The sequence below is a fragment of the Pollachius pollachius genome, assembly GCF_949987615.1.
Source record: "Pollachius pollachius genome assembly, chromosome: 11".
Classification (NCBI taxonomy): Eukaryota; Metazoa; Chordata; class Actinopteri; order Gadiformes; family Gadidae; genus Pollachius; species Pollachius pollachius.
In genome coordinates, this window is record NC_136944.1 from 6,848,295 (window position 1) to 6,868,949 (window position 20,655).

Here is a 20,655-nt window from a genome sequence, read left to right on the forward strand (position 1 = left end):
GACGGGGTCTAGCTCACCCTCAGAGAGTTAAAGTGTTGTGGGACGGGGTCTAGCTCACCCTTAGAGAGTTAAAGTGTTGTGGGACGGGGTCTAGCTCACCCTCAGAGAGTTAAAGTGTTGTGGGACGGGGTCTCGCTCACCCTCAGAGAGTTAAAGTGTTGTGGGACGGGGTCTAGCTCACCCTTAGAGAGTTAAAGTGTTGTGGGACGGGGTCTAGCTCACCCTCAGAGAGTTAAAGTGTTGTGGGACGGGGGGCTGGGGTGCCTGCAGCCCCCGGTAGCGATCCCGGGCCTCACTGACCGGAGCGGACAGAACGCGGAGGGAGGGGCTCTCCTTCAGCTGGGTGGAGGGAGAAGAAACAGCATGATAAAAAAATGAATACATGTATTTAATATCACCTGTAAATGTCCCACAATGGTCTGATGTATGACCAGGGTCAAGTCCAATCCAAATGAAAGTCATATGCTGTACCAACGGACCATCTGAGAGACCTTACGTTACTTTCCGTTCACGTACTCCGCTGATGCCCACAGAAACACACATAAGCCTTGAGATGATATATGTGTGCAAGCAGCCAATCACAGGCAGCATTGGGATCACAGTGCTGAAATAGTTCTGGATCATTTGTGTGTTTGAAGACCAACTACAATCCTGTTGTGCTAACCGGCGTTGGTTTTGAATAAGCCACTATTCTGACCCATTGGACATCTTTGGAAGTGATCCAAAATAAACATATTCCCCTTCCATGAACCAGAGCAAAGCTAATGTCATTGTAGCTCTGCATTTCAATGGAAGGCTAACGGATACTATTGGAAGAGACTTTAACCAGCCTGTTACATTAATATCAAAGTCTTTGTATGGCTAGGTGATGACCAAAGACGTCGAGGAGACGTGGAGTTTATCTGTCAGCATTTATTTCTGTACAACATCTAAGATAGGGAACATCACACGGGGGTTCGGCATCCCCTTTTTCCAGACTTCCAGCAAGAGAAAGCCTGGCTGTGTGCAACCTCAATTAATGCCCCATCAGAAACAAAAACAAACGATTAGTGGAACTAAAGAAATAATATATATACAGGCTGGAAATTGGGGAAGTTCACTATCCGTTAATGCTAACCCAGTGAGCTCCATTTCTGGATGCACAACAAAGAATTTTTAATAAACAACTTATCAGAATCTAAGACCATTTTATATATTTTTGTATATATACAATTTGCATATGTATTCCTTTGATGTAATTCCTCGCGGATTCTTGCGAGTGAAAATGCAGAATCCATGAGGGTGTCCCGCGTCGCCCCCCTCACCCGCTGGGCCAAGGGGGCGACGCGGTGGGAGCTCCAGTGTGGGGGAGCCTTGGGGTAGCGGGTCTGGACCTGCCAGCCGGCCTGGGGCCGCCCGGCGTGCTCTGTCCCTGACGTGGTGCCCGGGGCCGGGGGAGCTGAAAGGGCGACCCGCTGAAGAATGGGGGGAAGGGGTCCGTCCTGTCGGCGAGGAGATGAACAGAGGACAGATGTGTCTACATCTACTGGGTTGTCATGCTCACTAAAGCACCGCCCGTTCGCTTTGGGTTAAGCAACAGGCTACACAATCGTCATCAAAGTGGTTTGTGTTAAGCTACATGCTTTGGGTTAAGCAACAGGCTACACAATTGTCATCGAAGTGGTTTGTGTTAAGCTACATGCTTTGTGTTAAGCTACAGGCTACACAATCGTCAAAGTGGTCACATTGTCCGAGGGACAACAACGGCTTTGATTTGCGGTGCTTCGACCATTAATACATTGACCTCTGATCTTTCAGCGCTACATTTCATCAGCAGGTTTTAAATGGAGGTCCATTTAAAATAGTATGACCTGTGGTTTGGGTCAATAGCACTCGTGGTAGGACTACGGGGCGCACCTCCTCATTGGTACTGGGAGACATGCTTTTGATTCTATTGTTCTCTCCATATCTACTGTCCACCTCTGTCACCGCGACAGGGGACCGGGTCCGAGCCGGCTGTCCTGCATGTGTCACTAGTGTCGGTCACTTTCGGATCGATGCATTCAAAGCCGCCCAGATTCTGCACCTACTGTCTCCATCTCACTCAAAGTTCAACTGTAGTCTATTTAAACGTAAGGACCCTCTGACTTTTCGTGAGTTCATCCGAGCACCCGTCAGAGACTTAAACAATCAATCAAGGACATGTCTGTGGCACTGTGTCCAAATGGCCTCTAATAAGGAGGGGAGCTCTAATAGGGTATTCAAAAGATAACATCTGTAGCACTCTTAAAAACATTTATATTAAAAGATTTATAGACTCAAGACTTGCATTGATCATGTGTTGTGACCAGCTTATTGCCCAACTTATAGTGCAACACGCGCCATCACTTATGGAGTTATGGCGCTTTGAAGTGTCTGCAAGGGACGGAGCGTAATGTCAATGATGAAGAAATCATTCAGGAACACCCACCTTGCCGACCACCTCCACCTTGAAGGGCGGAGGTCGCGAGTACCTGAGGCCGATTTCATAGCTGGTCTGCGGAATCTCTCCGCCCCGTGGCTCCGCGAGACCCATATACCCGCACTTATGAACTATCTGAACCCGCAGGAAGCAACGATCCAGTCTTTAGTGGGACATAACTCTAGTGCAACAGTACAGCAGATTATTGGTGGATCATCAACATGCAGAAAGGAAGAGAAGAGCCTTCTGTTTAGTTTTTGTCGCCATGGCAATGTGCTTGTTTATCTTCTCCTGTGACTTTTACGCTCTGTTCGGTATTCACGACGTGATGTACGTAACGCAGGTTACGTACTTTTTTCTACTACTTTTTATACAGGCCCTTTACAAAACCTATACTATATTATTGTTGTTGTTGTTGTTAAATAATAATAATCACTAACAATAGATAATAATACTTGATATTATAACATTGGACTCAAAACCTTGGACGTGACAAAAGAAATGCAAGAAAAAAAAGTATTTATTCAAATTCAAGCAGTAACAGGCACAACGTGTTTCGTTCCCGTCACATGAAGGGAGTGAGCATAAGAGTAAGAATAAAGTGCAGCCAGTTTCAGCCGGTTCATCTGTTCGTCGTTCTAGCGCCAGTCATTCGTCTAGCAGGACTCGGGTCTGGACTTGGCCGCCCTGCAGCGTAGAACCTTCAGGAAGCTGTCGATCTTGTGCGAGTCGCGGCGGAAGCAGGACAGCAGGAAGTGGAAGTTGACCAGCTTGGAGGAGTTGTCCTGGCCCAGGTCGGGGCCCCCGCGGTAGGGCAGGTAGGACAGGTACTGGGAGGCGGGGCCCATCTGCTCCGCAGGGCGGTGAGGGTTAGGTTAGACCAGGTTAGGTTTGTTTATTTATTAATTTATTTAACTGTATATTGTTGTGTTGCTTTCTGTTGTGTTGTATTGCATTGTATATAACTGCATTGCGTTGCTTTCTGTTGTGTTGTATTGTATTGTATTGTATTTCATTGTACTGAATTGTTTTGTATTGGATTGGATTGAGTTGTGTTGCGCACACACAAATTCACACATGCACACACACAAAAACCAACATGCACAAACATAAACACACACACCTCCACCCACAGGCCCACCTCCACCCCCGGGCCGACCTCCGCCCCCGGGACCACCTCCACCCTCAGGCCCACCTCCACCCCCGGGCCCACCTCCGCCCCCAGGCCCACCTCCACCCTCAGGCCCACCTCCACCCCCGGGCCGACCTCCGCCCCCGGGACCACCTCCGCCCCCGGGCCTACCTCCGCCCCCGGGCCCACCTCCACCCCCAGGCCCTCCACCCCCGGGCCCACCTCCGCCCCCAGGCCCACCTCCACCCCCAGGCCCTCCACCCCCGGGCCCACCTCCGCCTCCAGGCCCACCTCCGCCCCCAGGCCCACCTCCACCCCCGGGCCCACCTTGCTGGAGAGGACGTCCAGGCCGTCCTGCAGGCTGGAGGCGTGGTCCAGCAGCTCCAGCAGCCGGGTGGACACGGGGCCCTGGGCCGGGGCAGGCAGCGAGCCCGACTCCTGGGACAGGATCAGCAGGGGGTGGACCCAGGCCTGGAGCAGCGAGCGGGCCAGGGACATCAGCTCCGCCTCCTGGCGGGGGGAGGGGAGGGCGTTCACATTCAAACGGCCCGTGTCTCTCATAGGCTGGACGGTTTCAGAGCAGGAAGTGTGGAAGCATTTGCATGTCGAACCAAAGTCGTCCGACTGGAAAGACTTTGTATAATTTAATTTAAAAAATGGCACTCTGAGCGGGAACTTGTGAAAGGGACGGACGTCTGTTTGTGATTGGTTCAGGCAAAACTGTCACTGCTCCCGCCCTACGAAAAGATTAACTTTCTCTCTTGTATTTGTGAATGTTTTTACAGTTTTTTATTTAATAAATCCCTTTGAGGAATCAGGCAGGATAGTTCAATGCAGTTGTTTTCAACCAGTGGGCCGGGCCCCAGTTTTGGCTGCCCTGAAATGCATTCAGGGTTATGGGAGATTTGATTTGATGTTGACTGGGTTAAAGCACAAAATTAAACCATGGTGAGGCCGTTTGACAGGATCCACTAGATATCTCATTTATGCATTTATTTTTTTTCCCCTACATGAGGGAAACGGGGAAGTGGAATAATTTATTTCCTAAATCTAGATCTTATGTTCTTCTCTTCACTCTCCTCTTTCTTTATCCTTTGCTTCCGCCTGTTCTTCTATTATCTCTTTATTCTTTGATGGCTTTGTTGTCATGTTTTGCCATCGAGTCCATTACATTGGTGGCAAAACATTCACACTTACATATAGGGAATTTAGCAGATGCTTTTATCCAAAGCGACTTACAATAAGTACTTGTAAGTACTTGTATTTGTCAGAAGAAAGAGAAACAAAAATATATCGCTGTCAGTACAGTAAAGATATTCAAAGAAACAAGTTCCAAGCATTTACAATTGCTCGGTTAACCCATTCCCCCTCAAAGATAGCTCGGGTAAGATGCTACACCCATCACACCCTCTGTCTGCTCCCTAACGACAGTGATGGGATTTCACTGTGAGGTGCTTTTGATGAAAAAGCTTCTACTGGTTGCCAAGCCATTGGAACAGGCCTGGCCCGTCCGTTGAGCTTGTGATGGAGAGGGCAATGGACTGTAGGATGGCTCGGAGACGGGAGACGAGAGATGGACACTTACGCTCACACTCAGGGTCTGCTCCTTGTCGTTGGGCGTCTGTAGGGACGAGGTGTGGCACATGTTGGGGCGGGGCATCAGCAGACGTCCTATGGAGGGCAAGTGAGTGTCCTGTGGCGTCACCAGAAAGACAATGTTCTTCATACAAAGAGAACATCGGAAAAATCACTTTTCTCATCAAACTATCAATCGCTGCACGCCTCACATGAAGAACCCCTGAGGGTCTTACTAAAAACATGATGTATTGATCTCTTCCTTTATTTCATTCACTAAGCTACTCATTCATTGATGAACACACACTCTCACTGGAGATGGGAGAGAGGGGCGGGGGCTGACCATGTGGTGGTTGAGCGAGGTGCTGATGGAGTGCAGGGTGTCAGAGCGCTGGGACGCTCTGTCCAGGAGGTCGCTGACAGGGACGGCATGGCAGGCGGCCATGATGCCCAGCACTGAGCGGGGGGGAGAAGGGGAGCAGGGAGGAGGTCAGTCATCCAGGGGTGGGTTATTACCGTCAAAATCGATGTCACAGATAGAAGAGATGGACAATAATGACAATAAATAGAGAATGTAAGTTCAATAAATACAAAAATGTTAAACACACAAAAGAGGGAAAATACAACAGGTATTGCAGAGAATAAACTATTGTGATGTTTTATGACAAAAATCGATGCCTAAACTGAAATGTTACTGTAATCCGACCACGCACACATGTGAATACACACATACACAAAAACGCACAACTTGCATCTGACCTGTAAGGCAGAGACTGGTTCCTTGGGATCTTCTGTCCGCCATCTCTTCTTTTTCTTCTTCTTCGTCTTCTTCCTTTTCTTGGTCTCCGCAGGTTCCTCTGGGTCCTCTGTGAGTCTGTCCATCCCCATCTTCTCCCCTGCGTTATATACGGGCTACACTCATGTGTTTATGCAGCGCTGTGGGGAAGGACGCACTAATTGTTTCTCAGTCTAAGTAGTTTGTTCCAGTACCATAATGAGAAACATGGACCGAGATGTGCCTTTGTGGATCAGGTTGAACCAGAATCAGAGTTCCAAGGTGTAATCCAAAGTGTGTGTATGTGTGTGTTTGTGTATGTGTGTGTGTGTGCGTGTGTGTGTGTGTGTGTGTGTGTGTGTGTGTGTGCGATTGTGTGCGTGTGTGTGCCTGTGTGTGTGTGCTTTCGTGCGTGTGTGCATCTGTGTCTGTGTGCGCACGTGTGTTGGTGTGTGGCTGTCTGTGTGTGTGTGTGTGTGTGTGTTTGTGTGTTTGCGTGTGTGTATTTTGGTGTGTCAATGTCCAAGTGGAAGTGTGGAATAATGTACTGACTTGCCTAATTAAGTAGATGAATGAAAACATTAATGATGATTTACGCATGTAAGGACCTTGAACGCACCTTGCTTTTCCATCACGGTAGAGCAGCTCTTTTCAAAATGTCCTTCTGGTTTCTCCCTCCATTTTCTGAACTAAATATAATAAATGAAGTGATCTCATACAAAGAAAATATAAAATCTGAAGACATCGTGAACATTTTCAACCGGAGAAATTTGTTAAAATGTTAAAGTAAAGTGAAATGTTGACATCGATATGTTGGCACTGTTGAAATTCTGAGCATGATGACATTATTTTACGTATAATTGAAAGTATAAACTATATATACTATTCTTGGATCAAACATCAATAGTTAATTCTTTATTTATTTTTATTTAGAATAAAACAAATAATTAATAATGTATTTATGTAGTATTATTTTCCTTATTTTAAATATTATATTTATGAATAAAATATTAATATAATTAATAAGCCTTCAAGAGATACTGCAATGTAAGTTCAACCAATGATAAACATACATAATGTGTACCGATGAAGAATAACTTATTTTTAGGACACTTCTTGAGAGCCGCATTTGATTGAATGTAAGAGTCTTTCCTGTTCATGGAAAGATACAGGCAGACAACTACTAAGCATTCATTTAATGGCTGTACATGATCTCTATAGGGAAACGTACACATCGTGGGCGGTAACAACAAAGGAAACAAATGTGAGAGGGAGGGACCATCTTGGAGAGTTCAGGATTGGCCATGGCTGAAGTCGGAGATACCAAGTTAAATTGCAATACACTATGGGGGAAGTGGACATGTCTGCAAGGCTGCAACCAAGGCAGCAAGACAGCTAAAGGAATCGACACAATAAAAAAGGCCTCAATGGGTGGAAATGCAAATGAAAATTCTTTTAGTTGGAGATGAAGGGAGGTATATCTAGGTCAAAGGAGAATGTATACAAATTCCTTTTCAGCTAGTCATTTCACTAGTAATTACTTAAACAAGGTTTATGTAATTTTTTTATCATTTTATATTATAGTTCTGATTATTATTTCCAGGACATGTCTGTAACATGGCTTTTGATCTTTGCCCTTGACTACAATGTCTGCTGAATGGACAAAGTGTCATGACTCGGACATGCCTGACTCCCCTGGACTATGTTCTGCTACCCTATAGTTTACCCATGAGCCTTTGCGTATTGGATCTATTTTAGTGACTTTTTAACTATGTCCCGCATGCATACCTCGTAAACCTTATTCGTCTGCACACCAGCCTGCCCACCAACCTAAACGACAGAATAGGCTGTTTTTGTAGGTCGCCTGAAACAACCCATATCAACGTTTTATTCCCTTATCGACAGCAATATGTCACTTGTGTCAAGGTTCTGTCTTGCCAGATCAAAATGGATGACATTTGTTTAATTCTCTGCAGTTTCAGCATTAAAGTGCGTTTTGATAACTTTTCTAGTGATAGATGTGCATTTTCATTTGTCATCTTCAGTCAGTGAATGTATATGATGTTTCGTTTGTTAGTTAATGCAATGTTTTCCATCGTTGCCATTGTGATTCATATGGACGCAGCTTGCATGTTGTTTGAATCGATGTCTTTGCGTTGCATAGTTATCTGAGTTGTTGTGTGCTGTTTGATGTAACTGGTGATTTTCTTTCAATTGAAACATTTCAAGTGACCCAGGGAAGGCAGGACGGATTAGGAGGAGATGTTTTGTTAGACATAACGGAACTTCATGTTCGCTTTGCTTCGGACCGAAAATCCACCCCATAGCCCAATTTTATGTATGCATTTTTCTATCAAAGATAATCATAACAAATAATTCCTCTGTTTTCAAAGCATAAACACAATCATAAAGTAAAAGGTGGACAAATACATTCTAAAAGGCAACTGCAATTATCAGCATGGGGGTCATAGAAATACATAATTGACACTTATTGTATGTGGGGGCACAGAACGACTTGGGAGTAAGATCAAGGGGTCTGGTCCCTTTTATATGAATCAGGGCATTAAGGTTTACTAAAGTCTAGCCCTACAGGTAGTTATGTCGTTAGTAGGTGACCTCGGAGCCAAGGACACTTGGGTGGGAGCTGGAGACCTGGGGGGGATCTTATGTAACGGTGTAACCCGATCCCCCCCCTCCCCCGGGGTCAAAGGGCCATTGTTCGGTGTGGGGTCCCAGTCACGCCCTGGAACAAGTTTTTCAGGTATCAGAGGTATAAGGACCTTCCTAACTTCAGTATGTCTGTTTGCACCACCTTCCACTGTTTCGCGGGCCTCACTTAAGAGAGACTCTGCTCAAAAAACAGCCCCTTTGGGCAAACTATTCTCTGCAAGCGCTCGAAATGCAAATTTCAGATATGTCATTCCTGGGACCCAGGGGAACGTGTGTAGGATTTACGTATCTACGCATCTTGAAAGGGAACAGAAAGAGGCGTGGCCTCCAACCTTGCAGTAAATGGGCATAAAACGGCGTCAGTTTTAATGTTCCCATTTCCGCTGGGATGGAGGTAGGACCTTATTCATTGAGCCTTGTGAAGGCCGACGGCCTGTCGACAAGTTTTAAACACATAGGGTCAAAAGGTCAAAGGTCAGGGTCCTTATGGGGTGTAAAAAAGTTCCTGGGAATTTCGTTCATAACCTTTTGTGATATAAGACCACGAGATGGAGTATTTTCTGTGGCTTTTTTTGTTACCTCCTGTAGGGCTAGAACCCCCAAACGTATATCTGTACTAGTCATTGAGGCCCTCTTTCAAATAAAGGACACCCCAGGTCTCTAGCTCTCTCCCAAGTGTCCTTGACCCCTAGGTCACCTCTGTAGGGTTAGACTTAATGTATATAATCTACCATTTAAGTAAACCATGAAATGTTATCAAAGCACATTGTAATGCAGAAACTATCTTGAAATTTTGCTCTTCAAATAATATGAATGCCATCCTTTTTGTTTTGGCAAGGCAGAACCTTGACACACGTAACATATTGGCGTTTATTCGAACAGTCGATAGGGGGCTAAAAGATTCATGTGGGTCGTTTTAGATGACCAATGCAAACAGCCTATTCTCACGTTTAGTTTGGAGAGGTGGGGTTTTTCCCACCCATATAGTGTACAGTGGTGCATGTACAGGTATACAGTGACCTTCAGCAAGGCTCTAACCTTGACCCAGACAAATGCATGCACACACATACACACTCTTTTGACCTCCAATATTTTCCCTGCAATTAAGCATAGAGTTGGTTTGGGCACAACCACCAATAAAGGGCACAAACGTGTGTGTGTGTGTGTGCGTGTGTGTGTGTGTGAGTGTCTGTGTCCGTTCATGTTTGTGTGTGCGTGCGTGCGTGTGCGTGTTTGTGTGTGCATAAATGTGTGTGTGAGTCCATTAGCCTGTGTGTGTGTGTGTGTGTGTCTGTGCGTGTTCATTGGTGTGCCTGTTTGCGTGTGTATGCATGTATAAACAACAAACAGATATGCATACTGCCTCAGGGAATGAGTGATCCTCTCTAGTCTCAACTCAGCACGGTATGGAAAAAGTAACTCAGCAGAGGTGAATATCTGTGCCCTGATCACACACCCAAACACCACGACAGTGGAGTGTATGAGAAGAGAGTGAGACAGGTCCTGATTCTCTCTCTCTCTCTTTATTGGCATGAGAAACAAACAATAAAGAATCCTCTCTCTCCCTCTCTCTCAGAGAGAGCACATTTTCCACTCTGTCTCTGTTCCTTCTCCTATTTCTCCCTCTTCTCTATTTTTAAGTCCTACTTCCCTGTTCCTATATGAATCAACACATGGTCCTTCATAAGGTACCCACTTGGCAGGTAGAGACCTGTCTTTAATAGTCTTCCTTTTGTCCCTTATATAAATGTGTGTGTGTGTGTGTGTGTGTGTGTGTGTGTGTGTGTGTGTGTGTGTGTGTGTGTGTGTGTGTGTGTGTGTGTGTGTGTGTTGGATTGTGTGTGTGAATAGGAAGAACATGCTGCCCCTCCCCCTCTGCTGGCTCACAGCATTGTGATATGTTCACACACACCGAAGCACACACGCACATACAGCGCACACACGTTGGTCCGCCGTAAAGCATGGTTTCACGCCCCCTTTGAAAAAAAGACCAGTGTGCAGTTGCAGAACATCGGCTCGATTTCAAAACTTTCCAACAATCCCCACTCTTCCGTTCCCTTACTCTGAAGCAGGCCAGGACATCCCATCTGTGGATAGGTAGGATTCAATGCATTGTTTTGGGGCTTTAATCCACGGTGTTACATGGGGATTCTTACACGTGTATGTCGCGTGTCGGCTTGGGAACATTGTGTTCCTATAAATTGCCGCACATGGTTAGGTCATGCGGACATGCAATGCAGAACTCTTTCGTCAACCGAAATCACCAAAACGGCAAATTAATCTGTGTTTGTTTGTAAGTTTTGTTTTGTGTGCGCCAAATAATAGTCGAAATATATGCAAATGCTTATTTTGTTTGCGTGCAACAGTTAGATGGTTTTGCGCCACCTGTGTAAAACATTGTGTTGAATATAAACATTTTCTATGACGACTTCATACGTCTTTCCACGTATTTCTCATTCACAAATGCACGACAGTAAGTAGTCCTGCTGCAGCCGAGGACGCTGTCGTCCTTGGACGATGGGGCATAATTGGTTGTCATTGGAGCGCATGTAATTCGAGGCTGCGCCCCGAGTAGGAACGCTCCATATGGAAGTGGGGGGCCCGCAGAAATGGTAGGACTTCATGGACTGATCACATCCTCAATTTGTTTTCCCCAAAACCTGTTGAAACTGTTGCAACGGTTTTCTGTAGGCCAGCAGACAGAAGCCTCGGTGATTTAAAAAAAAAAAAAAAAAAACAGGCCGCAAAAACCAATTAGAAAAAGTTTGTGACACCAAATCCATATTTTCGGGGGGGGAGGGATACGAAATTAGGCCTAAAAGTTTGGGGATGAAAGTGTTGCATTCATTTGCTGTAATTGTTTGCTGCACGCTCGAAATTAACTAGGTTAATACTAGATGTAAGCTAGTGGATATATGTAACCACTATCGGTCGTGAGTGAATTACGTAACTTTATGCGCTGTTATCTAACCTTGGGATACGTTCCATGAATTTTCTTCGGTTCATGCCATGGCATGCGCTTCAGGGAGTTGCCTGGCCTTACCGCAATTATCTGTTGATCATTTCTAATTTGATACTGAACTTTGATGCTTGATTTCCTTACAGCTTTTGCATCCCTATTAAATTATACAATTTCACTCTTTAGACTGTAATTTCTAGACCATCCCATCAGGGGGCGCAATCTAGTCAATGATTATTTTCTCTGGACATTGCAATTATTTTTCTCCTCTCCTGCGACCACTTGGCACGGGTTGGGAAACTTGCTGACCTGATGACGTGGTTGCGTCTATTTAGTCGTTTAACTGTTAATATGTTAATAGTTTAACCAACCTCTGCACTGCACACAACATCCAAATTCCTAAACATAGGTTCGGCTCCTGCGGACTGAATCTATTTGACATTTCAAGTAGGCCAATGGCATCACAACAGGCCTATTTGAAGTGTCTATAAAGTGTCTAAATAGTTGTATCACCTCTCATAGAAGCCTCACCCTCCAACCCCCCCCCCCCCCCCTTCCCCTCATGCCGACCCCGCCCCCCACTAGGACCCCGCCCCCTCATTATGCACACATGTGTCCGCCGTGTCATGGTCTGCTCCTCTGCCCCCCCCCCCCTTCATGTGCCCTCTCTCTCTCACACACCCTCTCTCTCTCTCTCTCTCTCTCTCTCTCTCACTCTCGCTGTCTCTCTCTCGCTGTCTCTCTCTCCGTGGAACAGGCAGGAGAAGTGTGACCACCACAGACAGCACCGCCACCGCCACCGCCACCACCACCACCCACAGACATGTCGGACTCTGAGACCGCCGCTCCCGCTGAGGCCCCCGTCGCGGCCGCCTGCGCCGAGATCAAAGCCAACCTGGATAAGTGGTAGGTGAAAGAGTGTGTGGATGTGTGTGTGTTTGTGTATGTGTGTGTGTTTGGTGATAACAAGTCTACAGGATAGGTCACTGCATATCATGCACTGGGGCATCGTGCTCGATATTTACGCGGAATTCGACTGATTAGGGTTAGGTTAGGTTAATTACAGTTCGTGTTTCTGCACTTCTGCCCTTGCATATCCAATATGCTGCCGTGAGGCCCACACCTCTAAGCAGGATTGCAGTTGTTCTGCCATCGCCACAGCTGCTCAGCTGTCTAAGATCTGTTTGGCATTACTGTCCGAATTCCTCTGTATTCATACATATGCAGTCCGTCCTTGCAGCCCTCAGAGCCATTGCATATTTCGCTATTCCGAAAGGGCGAAATGGTTGCTTGACACCTTGTGTCTTTGAGCAGAGGAGCGTGATGTAATGACACTGATCCTCCAGCCAGACCACATGGCCGATAGCCTCCACCAAAGTCCGTTTTGAAGCTCTTTCCAGATCGAGATTCACCCGAATGTTCGGATCTAAAGAGCGTTTCGGAAGCTAGTTTTATCGCGATGGATGACCGCGTTTGGGGAACGTTGGGCGCTGTAGCATCCTCCGTTTTGGGGAGCTAAAATGGAGTCCTGGCGGAGGACATGGCGGCGTCCGCCGGCGTGTCGCACAGCTTGAATATCGTGTGGACCAGCAGTTTCCTCAGATTGAGCATGACATGTTCCCCGGGTCTGGGGGTGAAAGGTCACGGTGCCCTCTGTTTTAGGAGGGGTTAATGAGGTGCCTATGAGTTGGAAGTGAATGGGATGCCCCCCACACTCTAGGCTGTCTAAAGAGAAATTAGCGAGAGGGTCCGCCCCGAAGGAACACGTTGTTTCGGTCATTAAGAGAGTGATTGTGTCTAATATGTGAACGCTGTGGAGCTGAGAGTTCCCCCCCCCTGGTTTGTAAAACCAACCCCTTCAGCAAGTGAAAGCTCCAGTGTCATTTCCTGATGAACCAGCAGAGCCAGAACAACATGGACGACACAGTGTTCCTGCGCACGTTGGTCAATGACATTGTCAATGTCAAAGCAGTTCGACGCAACGATTTTATTTATTTTCTAGCACGTTGATATAGCATGGGAGTATATTATACAAGCTTAAGCTTTAGATTTTTTTTATTTTGAGTTATTAAGTTGGCTTTAATAAAACGAGGATGAAAAAGATAATTGCGAGGAACGCTTTTATTTGAATCCTCGATTGAATCAACGTGTACAAACAGGAATTTAATATTGGATATCTTTACATTCTTTGGGACTTGTTAAATACTTTATTGACACTTCTGGGTAACTTTCGTCTATCTAAGCACTGCAGATGCTCTGGGCCGATAAACCTCACTGACCAAACCCTGTGTGTGTGTGTGTGTGTGTGTGTGTGTGTGTGTGTGTGTGTGTGTGTGTGTGTGTGTGTGTGTGTGTGTGTGTGTGTGTGTGTGTGGAAGATAAGGCGGCCTGTTGAAACAGGGCCAAGTCTTGGTACATACGATTAGGTAACAACTTGTTAAAATTTAACAAGCGCCAAAATAATATAACAAGGAAATTTGGCCTCAGGTCGTTCAGCCATAATGTGTTTGTTTAAGATTATAGATTGTATGGACAGATGGTAAATGTATAGCTTAATGTTTATACATTGAAGAAAGGTTACCCGAACAAATTACTATCTGAAATGAGTCCTGCATGGGAATGTTGCTGTTCTTTGAGAGTTTGATTCTGTGAAGCTTTTATTCCAGCATACGTTGTTGCTTCTGCCTCTTCTAATTGTTCTACATGTAGCAATCGGTAGGCAGAAGCCAGACTCAAGTCAGGCTTCAGCTTAAACATGTGCTACAAAATGATTGTAATGTACACTCAAAAAACGATGTATTTTTAGAAGTCTTCAAATAACTGTGTGTGTGTGTGTGTGTGTGTGTGTGTTTTACAGTGTGTGGCTGTATGTACAAGATAACATGAGACTTTCCCAACCCTAGATCAGATCTCAGCTTCGTTGGACACCTGTTCATAAAAAAAGTAGGCCAGCAAAGCAAACGGTCACCTTGTCGTCTCACTTCACCCCATCCTGTAGTCGGCCATGTTGGAAATTACAAGGTTTATGGAGGGAGATGTAAAGGGTTGTACTTTGGAGTAAAGTTGAAGATCAATCTAACTACGGTCTCATAGAGTTTGTATGTATTCAAAATGGTAATTGGGGCAAAAAGTCCATATTTTCTAGAATAACAAGAATAGTTAATTGATGGTGGTTGCAAGAGTGGGACTGCATAGTGCGTTTCAAAGGGAAAAGCAGTGAGATGTTGGATGCTGTGTGTCTCTCAGCTTGTTTCTGAGCATACAGAAGTAGCATAAGAACGGCATTTCTGAATGGAGCTGAGGACATCTGAGGTCAGGTGTTCATTATTAATGATCTTGCTTAGGATCTTGGTTATGACGGTATGATGTCGTTTCCGTTGGCCAGACTTGAAGTTTTAGGAGCCATTTGAACATTTCAAATGCTAAGGTGAGAGAGGGAATGCTTTGAGTATTTCATGCTGAACACATGTGTATAGTATTATATACTCAAAACATTCCTTATCTCATCTTGTGTTTGGTGTAAGCAAACTTGGGGTATTATCTAATCAGATTGACATGGTTAAAGTATTTTATAGGTAGATAGAGCTCCGATTTTTATGTAGTGACATGAATAAGCCAGTAAAAGTTGTTGTATGCATTTAACGACATGCATTCACTACATCAGTTGTTTCTCGTCCGCTTTCAAAGACTTTGTACCTGTGGAGACACAGATCCTGTAGTAGTTACTCTGACTACTTGATCTTACACCAGTAGCTCCATAGGGCGTGTGAGCTGACCTTTAAATATAGGTTAGTGAACAGCCAGACCCTGACCCAAGACCGCATACCAGAGTTATTCATGTGCACACATGCGCTGCTTTGTAGACAGATTCCCCTTTCCCTCTGGAATGTGGTGACTCTGCAGGAGTCGCTGAAGTCCCCCCTCCAACCACATACGTGTTTCAAACAGAGCCACTGTTCATTCATAATTGTATGAGTATACGCTAAGTACTGAGGTGGGGGAGTTTAACAGTGTGGAATCAACTTCCTACCTGTCCTACCTGTTTTGAAGAGAGTCCTAGCTAGATTTGTTGTGTACGGGGAATGGGTAAACCTAACAATTGTTGCTGCTTGGCACTTGGTTCTATGAACATCTTTACTGTACCGACAGCGATACCTTGTTTTATTTCTTCTGACAATGTACTCATTTACCTATTCAGCATAGCCATAAGATGATTTACAATGTCGCTAAGGCAGTTGTGATATACTGGTGGACTAAATTGCACATTGGTAGTAACCAAATCCCTTCATAGGTTAAAAACCATAGCAGCCCACTACTCTATCCCCCCATTAGGTGCTCTATCCAACCCGCCCTACTCCTCAGCCTATTGGCTAGATGGTCTATATAACTCACCCTCCTCCTCACCCTATTAGCTAGATGCCCTATATAACCCTGCCTTCTCCTCACCCTATTGGCTAGATGGTCTATACAACCCTGCCTCCTCCTCACCCTATTGGCTAGATGGTCTATACCACCCACCCTCCTCCTCACCCTATTGGCTAGATGCTCTATATAACCCTCCCTCCTCTTCCGCCTATTGGCTAGATGCTCTATGCAACCCACCCTACTCCTCAGCTCATTGGCTGGTTGCCCTAAGCATCCAGCGCCCCTCTCCCTCTCCCACACCAACATGTAATCAACCATTAGGCCCTGGCAGGCCTGCTGTACATCCTCCCTCACCCTTAAGTGGTTCAGCCGATCGGCAGCCATTTGTTCTCCGGCCACTGCCGCAGCATGAGCCATCCATTATTCATGTCTGTCTCAAGAGGACCCCTCACGCTAAATTATTCAGCCTCCATTTCCTGATTGTGTCCAAGCAGGCCCCGCCCACACCCCTCCCAGCCAGAACTCAATCACTAACATGCTAACAATGCTACTCTGTGGCAAGCTAATGGTATATCATAGGACAGAAAAGTTGCAAATTGGCATTGCTGCTTTACATAGGGGACTGAAATGGCCTCCCCTTGTCAATAGGTCTTGGCCCAGGGAAATTATGTTTGGCTCAGTCCTTGAACAATTGATACCTTTTGCCCAAATTTCCTTTGCTAGGCAATTATTTTAGCCTAGATTATAATGTAACCATCCTACCTCCATTTTGGTAGTGAGGACTGCCGTGGTTTAATGTGATTGGTCAGAAGGTGGCTATCCCGCCGCTCTCAGCCAGCGGTGGGCCAGCTTGTTTCTGAGGATGGTGGGTCGGTCGGACGGATTATCTGACAGTGGAGGTTCTGCTCTACGTTTGGAGACTCAGGGCTTTGAGACTCGCAAGTGCATGGAATAACACACTGTCACACACACACACACACACACACACACACACACACACACACACACACACACACACACACACACACACACACACACACACACTGTCCATCCGTCCTTGCTCCACTTCGACTGCGGGGGAAAGCATGGTTAAGGTTAATCCGGTCTCTTCCAGCTGTGAGTTGCGTAATCTCCAGCCCGCAACGACTGTGATGTAAGGGGGAGGAGCCTGGTCGCTCCACGGGCTACACATGGTGATGATGATGCGGGGGGGGGGGGGGCAGTCAGAGCACTCACACATGGAATCATTGAGTGATAATCGACTGTGTGTCGATGCAGCGGTGGTAATAATAGAGAGTGACGTGTGATGGGGAAGATACAGTCCACTGGGAATGAGACTCCAGCTCTCTGCGCTGTAGGAACGGCTGTGTAAATGCCGTGGTGCCAATGCAGGAAATGAAGAGGGAAGAGAAAGGAGGGATGAATAGAGGTAGGCAGGAGGAGAGAGGGGAGGTGCCCTTTCATCACGTGTTGACCTCCAAACCCTCTCCATTATGTTAATCCATGGCGTGTATCATGGCAGGTTTACGCAATCACTCCCTTCCCGGCCTACTGGCGAACAGGACGCTGTGGTTTATCCCTCCATCGCCCTCCCTCTCCCTATTCATTCTCTTGTTTGTTCTCTTTCTCTCTCTCTCTCTCTCTCTTTTCGATTCATCACCCTAACTTGCCATGACAATGTCTGTGGCTGTGTTGGACGGAAATAATCTCTCTCTCTCTTTCTCTCTCTTTTTTTGTATCTCTCCTCCCTCTCTCTCTCATCCCTCTCTCTCTCTGTCTCTCTCTCTCATCTAGTCCGTCTTTCTCTCTGTCTGCTGTAGACAGGAGAGGTCAACTTGGCCTCTATGTGGGCCTGGTTGACGTTACTAAGCTGATGCAGCGTACTGCCCTGTGCTGCCATTGAGTGAACACACAATTTAACAATTTGGGTCCATGTTGATAGTGGACGTCTTGCGTGGTCCAAATATCTTCAACCCTCTGTGGCCTCTGCCTCCCTCGCTTCAGAGGGACTGGGCAGTGGTATTTGGAGGACATTGCTGTCTACACTTTACAGCAATCAATTCCACATGAGTCCCAGCCAATTCATTTCAATGAATGGTTAAGGCTGATGGTTAAGGCAACGTAGGGTTATTTTGAATATTTACAAATAATCTGGAAGATTTATATTACAAAATAATCTAAATTTTATCAGACATAATTTGAAGTAAGTATGTATGATATGTTTGTCTCACAAGTGGTGTTTCTTTCCAATCCAATGCAGACGATACACATCTTGTGTATTGTTGCTTGTTGTCTCCAATATTGACATCAGATATCGGACTCTAAATACTCATGTCTCTACCCACTTGGGAGGTTCTCTTCTTCAACTTCTCCTATATTCGACCGGGGGCCATTGTGCATTATATTATATTTATTTATGCTATAGTAGCAGTCCCTGGGCAGGCAGCTAGCTAACAACCGATACAAACATGCCATTCAATGCAATTCAAGATAAATTTCATACATAGGAAACAAGACTGACAGAACCCGCAATGTATACCGTCTCAAATCCTTCATCGTCGTCTTCTTCTCTTCCTCTTCCTCCTCAGTGTGGCAGCAAACGGAGCCGAAGGCTGCAAGGACCTGTTGGAGGCCTTCGCCGCCTGTGTGAAGAGCGCGGCCGCGGAGACGTCGTGAAGACCGGCGCTCCTACCGCAAACGTAAGCCCCTCCAAACGTTACATAGTTCCGCTGACGCTTTTATTTTGAAGCTTGTGACCTTCCCCTTGTTGGGGGGCGGGGGAGATTACTGTACAATTAGATTTAGACTCTAGTCCTGAACGGAGCCTTTTTTTGACACTACAATCGAATTCACCCTCATCGACAACAACCCAAACCGACACTTTAAAACGGGTTGACACATTAAAACGTTCAAAATATTTTCCTCTATTTTATGAAAATTATATCCTTGATTTTTTTTCTAGGCACCATTTTATTTGATTCACAGGTAAATAATGAAATGCTTACTCGTTACTACTAAAAAGGTAATAAGTATTGACTGCTTCGATCATCTACCCTAAATCCCCTACGCCTGCAAAACATACAGAACATGGCTCGTGCAGCCAATCAGGGCCCTCATAGGGGAGTCAAGTGGTCTGCTACATAACCGGCGTCACGCCCACCCCATGCCCCTCTATGCCCCCCCTCCCCATGCCGGGGTACAGCAGCCAAAAAAACCCCTTGGGGCAAACTGAAATATCTTTTGCCCCTTCAGCAATGTACCCTGGGAGGGTGAGCTGGCTTGGTGTCTTCGTGACCCACACGTGCAACACATGCTTTGCATTTAGCTAATTTCCTCTCTGTCTCTATCCCCCCCCCCCCAGGTCCACTGCACTGAGTCCTCCCAGTTCCCAGCATTCCCTTCTGCACAACAGCACTGGACTGAACGACTTCTATGGCGGCGTGATGAAGATTGTGTCGACCTCGGACCGGAGGTTCGGAATCTGGCGGCTGAAGCACCTCGACTTTAACCGTTCTCCAACCCCCCCCCCCCCCCCCCCCCCCCCCTCTCCCCTCTCCATCACCCCTCTGTTTTAGGATTTAATAGTGTCTTCCAACGTCTCCCCCACTGTAAACCCCCTTTCCTCTCCCCAGTATGTGGATACGATGCGTTTGAATTGTATGCAGTTCCAGAGAGACCATGAGGATTTCATGTATATTGTTGACTTGAAATTAATACATTTAAATGGAAATAAAAAGTTTAAAAAATAATTGGTGCCGAAAGTTAATTATGTTTTTTTGGGGCTCTGTTAATTCAGTTTGGTGGTCATCATTCTGGGTTAATCACGGGTTCAGGGGCTGGGGGGAGGGAAATCCGTATGTCGGACAGCTGTGCTTTTTGGCTACAGTACAAATTTGTAGGTTAGGGGGGTCTTCAAATATTGTTACAAAAGAGCTAGTGAGTTGGCAGATGTAGAGAGACCCAGAGATGATGCATTAGTATAGTCGGATACAAAGAGCCGAAAGCAGGGAAAATATTTGCAGAATAAAAAATAATTAAATAAACGCTCAAACCCATCCCAGCCACAGTAAGGAAAGCTGGTGTCCAGAAATGTCTTCGCCTAGTGGACAAAATTGAACGTTGGCAGTCTATGGTAGAATTGTTTGACTGTAGATACAAGGGGAGACATATTTGCAAAAAAAGGGATAAGCTGTGGAACCAGAAAATACCACCTCATTGCAAAAGATTCTGTTTCAACGAACGCGGTATTCTGTATTTTTTGTATTGGATTGTTGCTCTCTGGGAGTCATCTCAACGAGTAACAGAGAAAAGCTGTCTTCAGGTACAGAATCACACATCTGTTGTATCGAGTCATTGCGAATAGTATTCAATTCAATCTACCAAAAGTAACCATTGTGATGGCACTTATTTTATCCAATCAGAAGCAGGATGTGTGTGAGTTAAGATCCATCAACGTTTACAGAAAATGGGACTTGTTCCAGCAGGCAATTTATTTTGGATTTAAACAAAGAGGCTTGTTAATTTGTAGAAAAATATATATATTTTTTGTATGTCATGGATGCCTTTTCACGTGATCAAAGATCTCCAAACAGGAATTTCAGCAAATTGTAAATAGTCAATATAGAGTAATATTCCCGGAGCCATACTTTGGCCGTTCTCAAGTTGTCCAGCCCTCTTCCTCTATAGCCAGGTCAGAGGCAAAATGACCACTACTTATATTGGTCTTAGACCCATACTAT

General features: G+C 45.7%; 2 protein-coding genes and 1 long non-coding RNA gene across 3 annotated transcripts; 1 reads left to right on the plus strand and 2 right to left on the minus strand.

Annotated features, from left to right (window-relative positions):
• Positions 1 to 213: 213 nt before the first annotated feature.
• On the minus strand, positions 214 to 2,645 carry saxo3 (stabilizer of axonemal microtubules 3; the record flags this gene model as incomplete). Its single annotated transcript, XM_079747078.1, has 3 exons — positions 2,450 to 2,645; positions 1,305 to 1,481; positions 214 to 339 (listed from the first exon to the last, which is right to left on the minus strand). The coding sequence occupies exons 1-3, from the start codon at positions 2,552 to 2,554 to the stop codon at positions 214 to 216; spliced, it is 408 nt and encodes a 135-aa protein (XP_079603204.1). The 5' UTR covers positions 2,555 to 2,645.
• A 451-nt stretch (positions 2,646 to 3,096) lies between these two features.
• On the minus strand, positions 3,097 to 5,949 carry prl (prolactin; the record flags this gene model as incomplete). The annotated part of the gene is made up of 5 exons (XM_079746681.1): positions 3,097 to 3,288; positions 3,900 to 4,082; positions 5,158 to 5,265; positions 5,491 to 5,603; positions 5,907 to 5,949. The coding sequence occupies 5 exons, from the start codon at positions 5,947 to 5,949 to the stop codon at positions 3,097 to 3,099; spliced, it is 639 nt and encodes a 212-aa protein (XP_079602807.1).
• A 4,607-nt stretch (positions 5,950 to 10,556) lies between these two features.
• On the plus strand, positions 10,557 to 19,641 carry LOC307083135. The gene is made up of 4 exons (XR_013812269.1): positions 10,557 to 10,689; positions 12,309 to 12,457; positions 18,505 to 18,615; positions 19,278 to 19,641. It is a non-coding gene; the product is annotated as an uncharacterized lncRNA (long non-coding RNA).
• Positions 19,642 to 20,655: the final 1,014 nt, after the last annotated feature.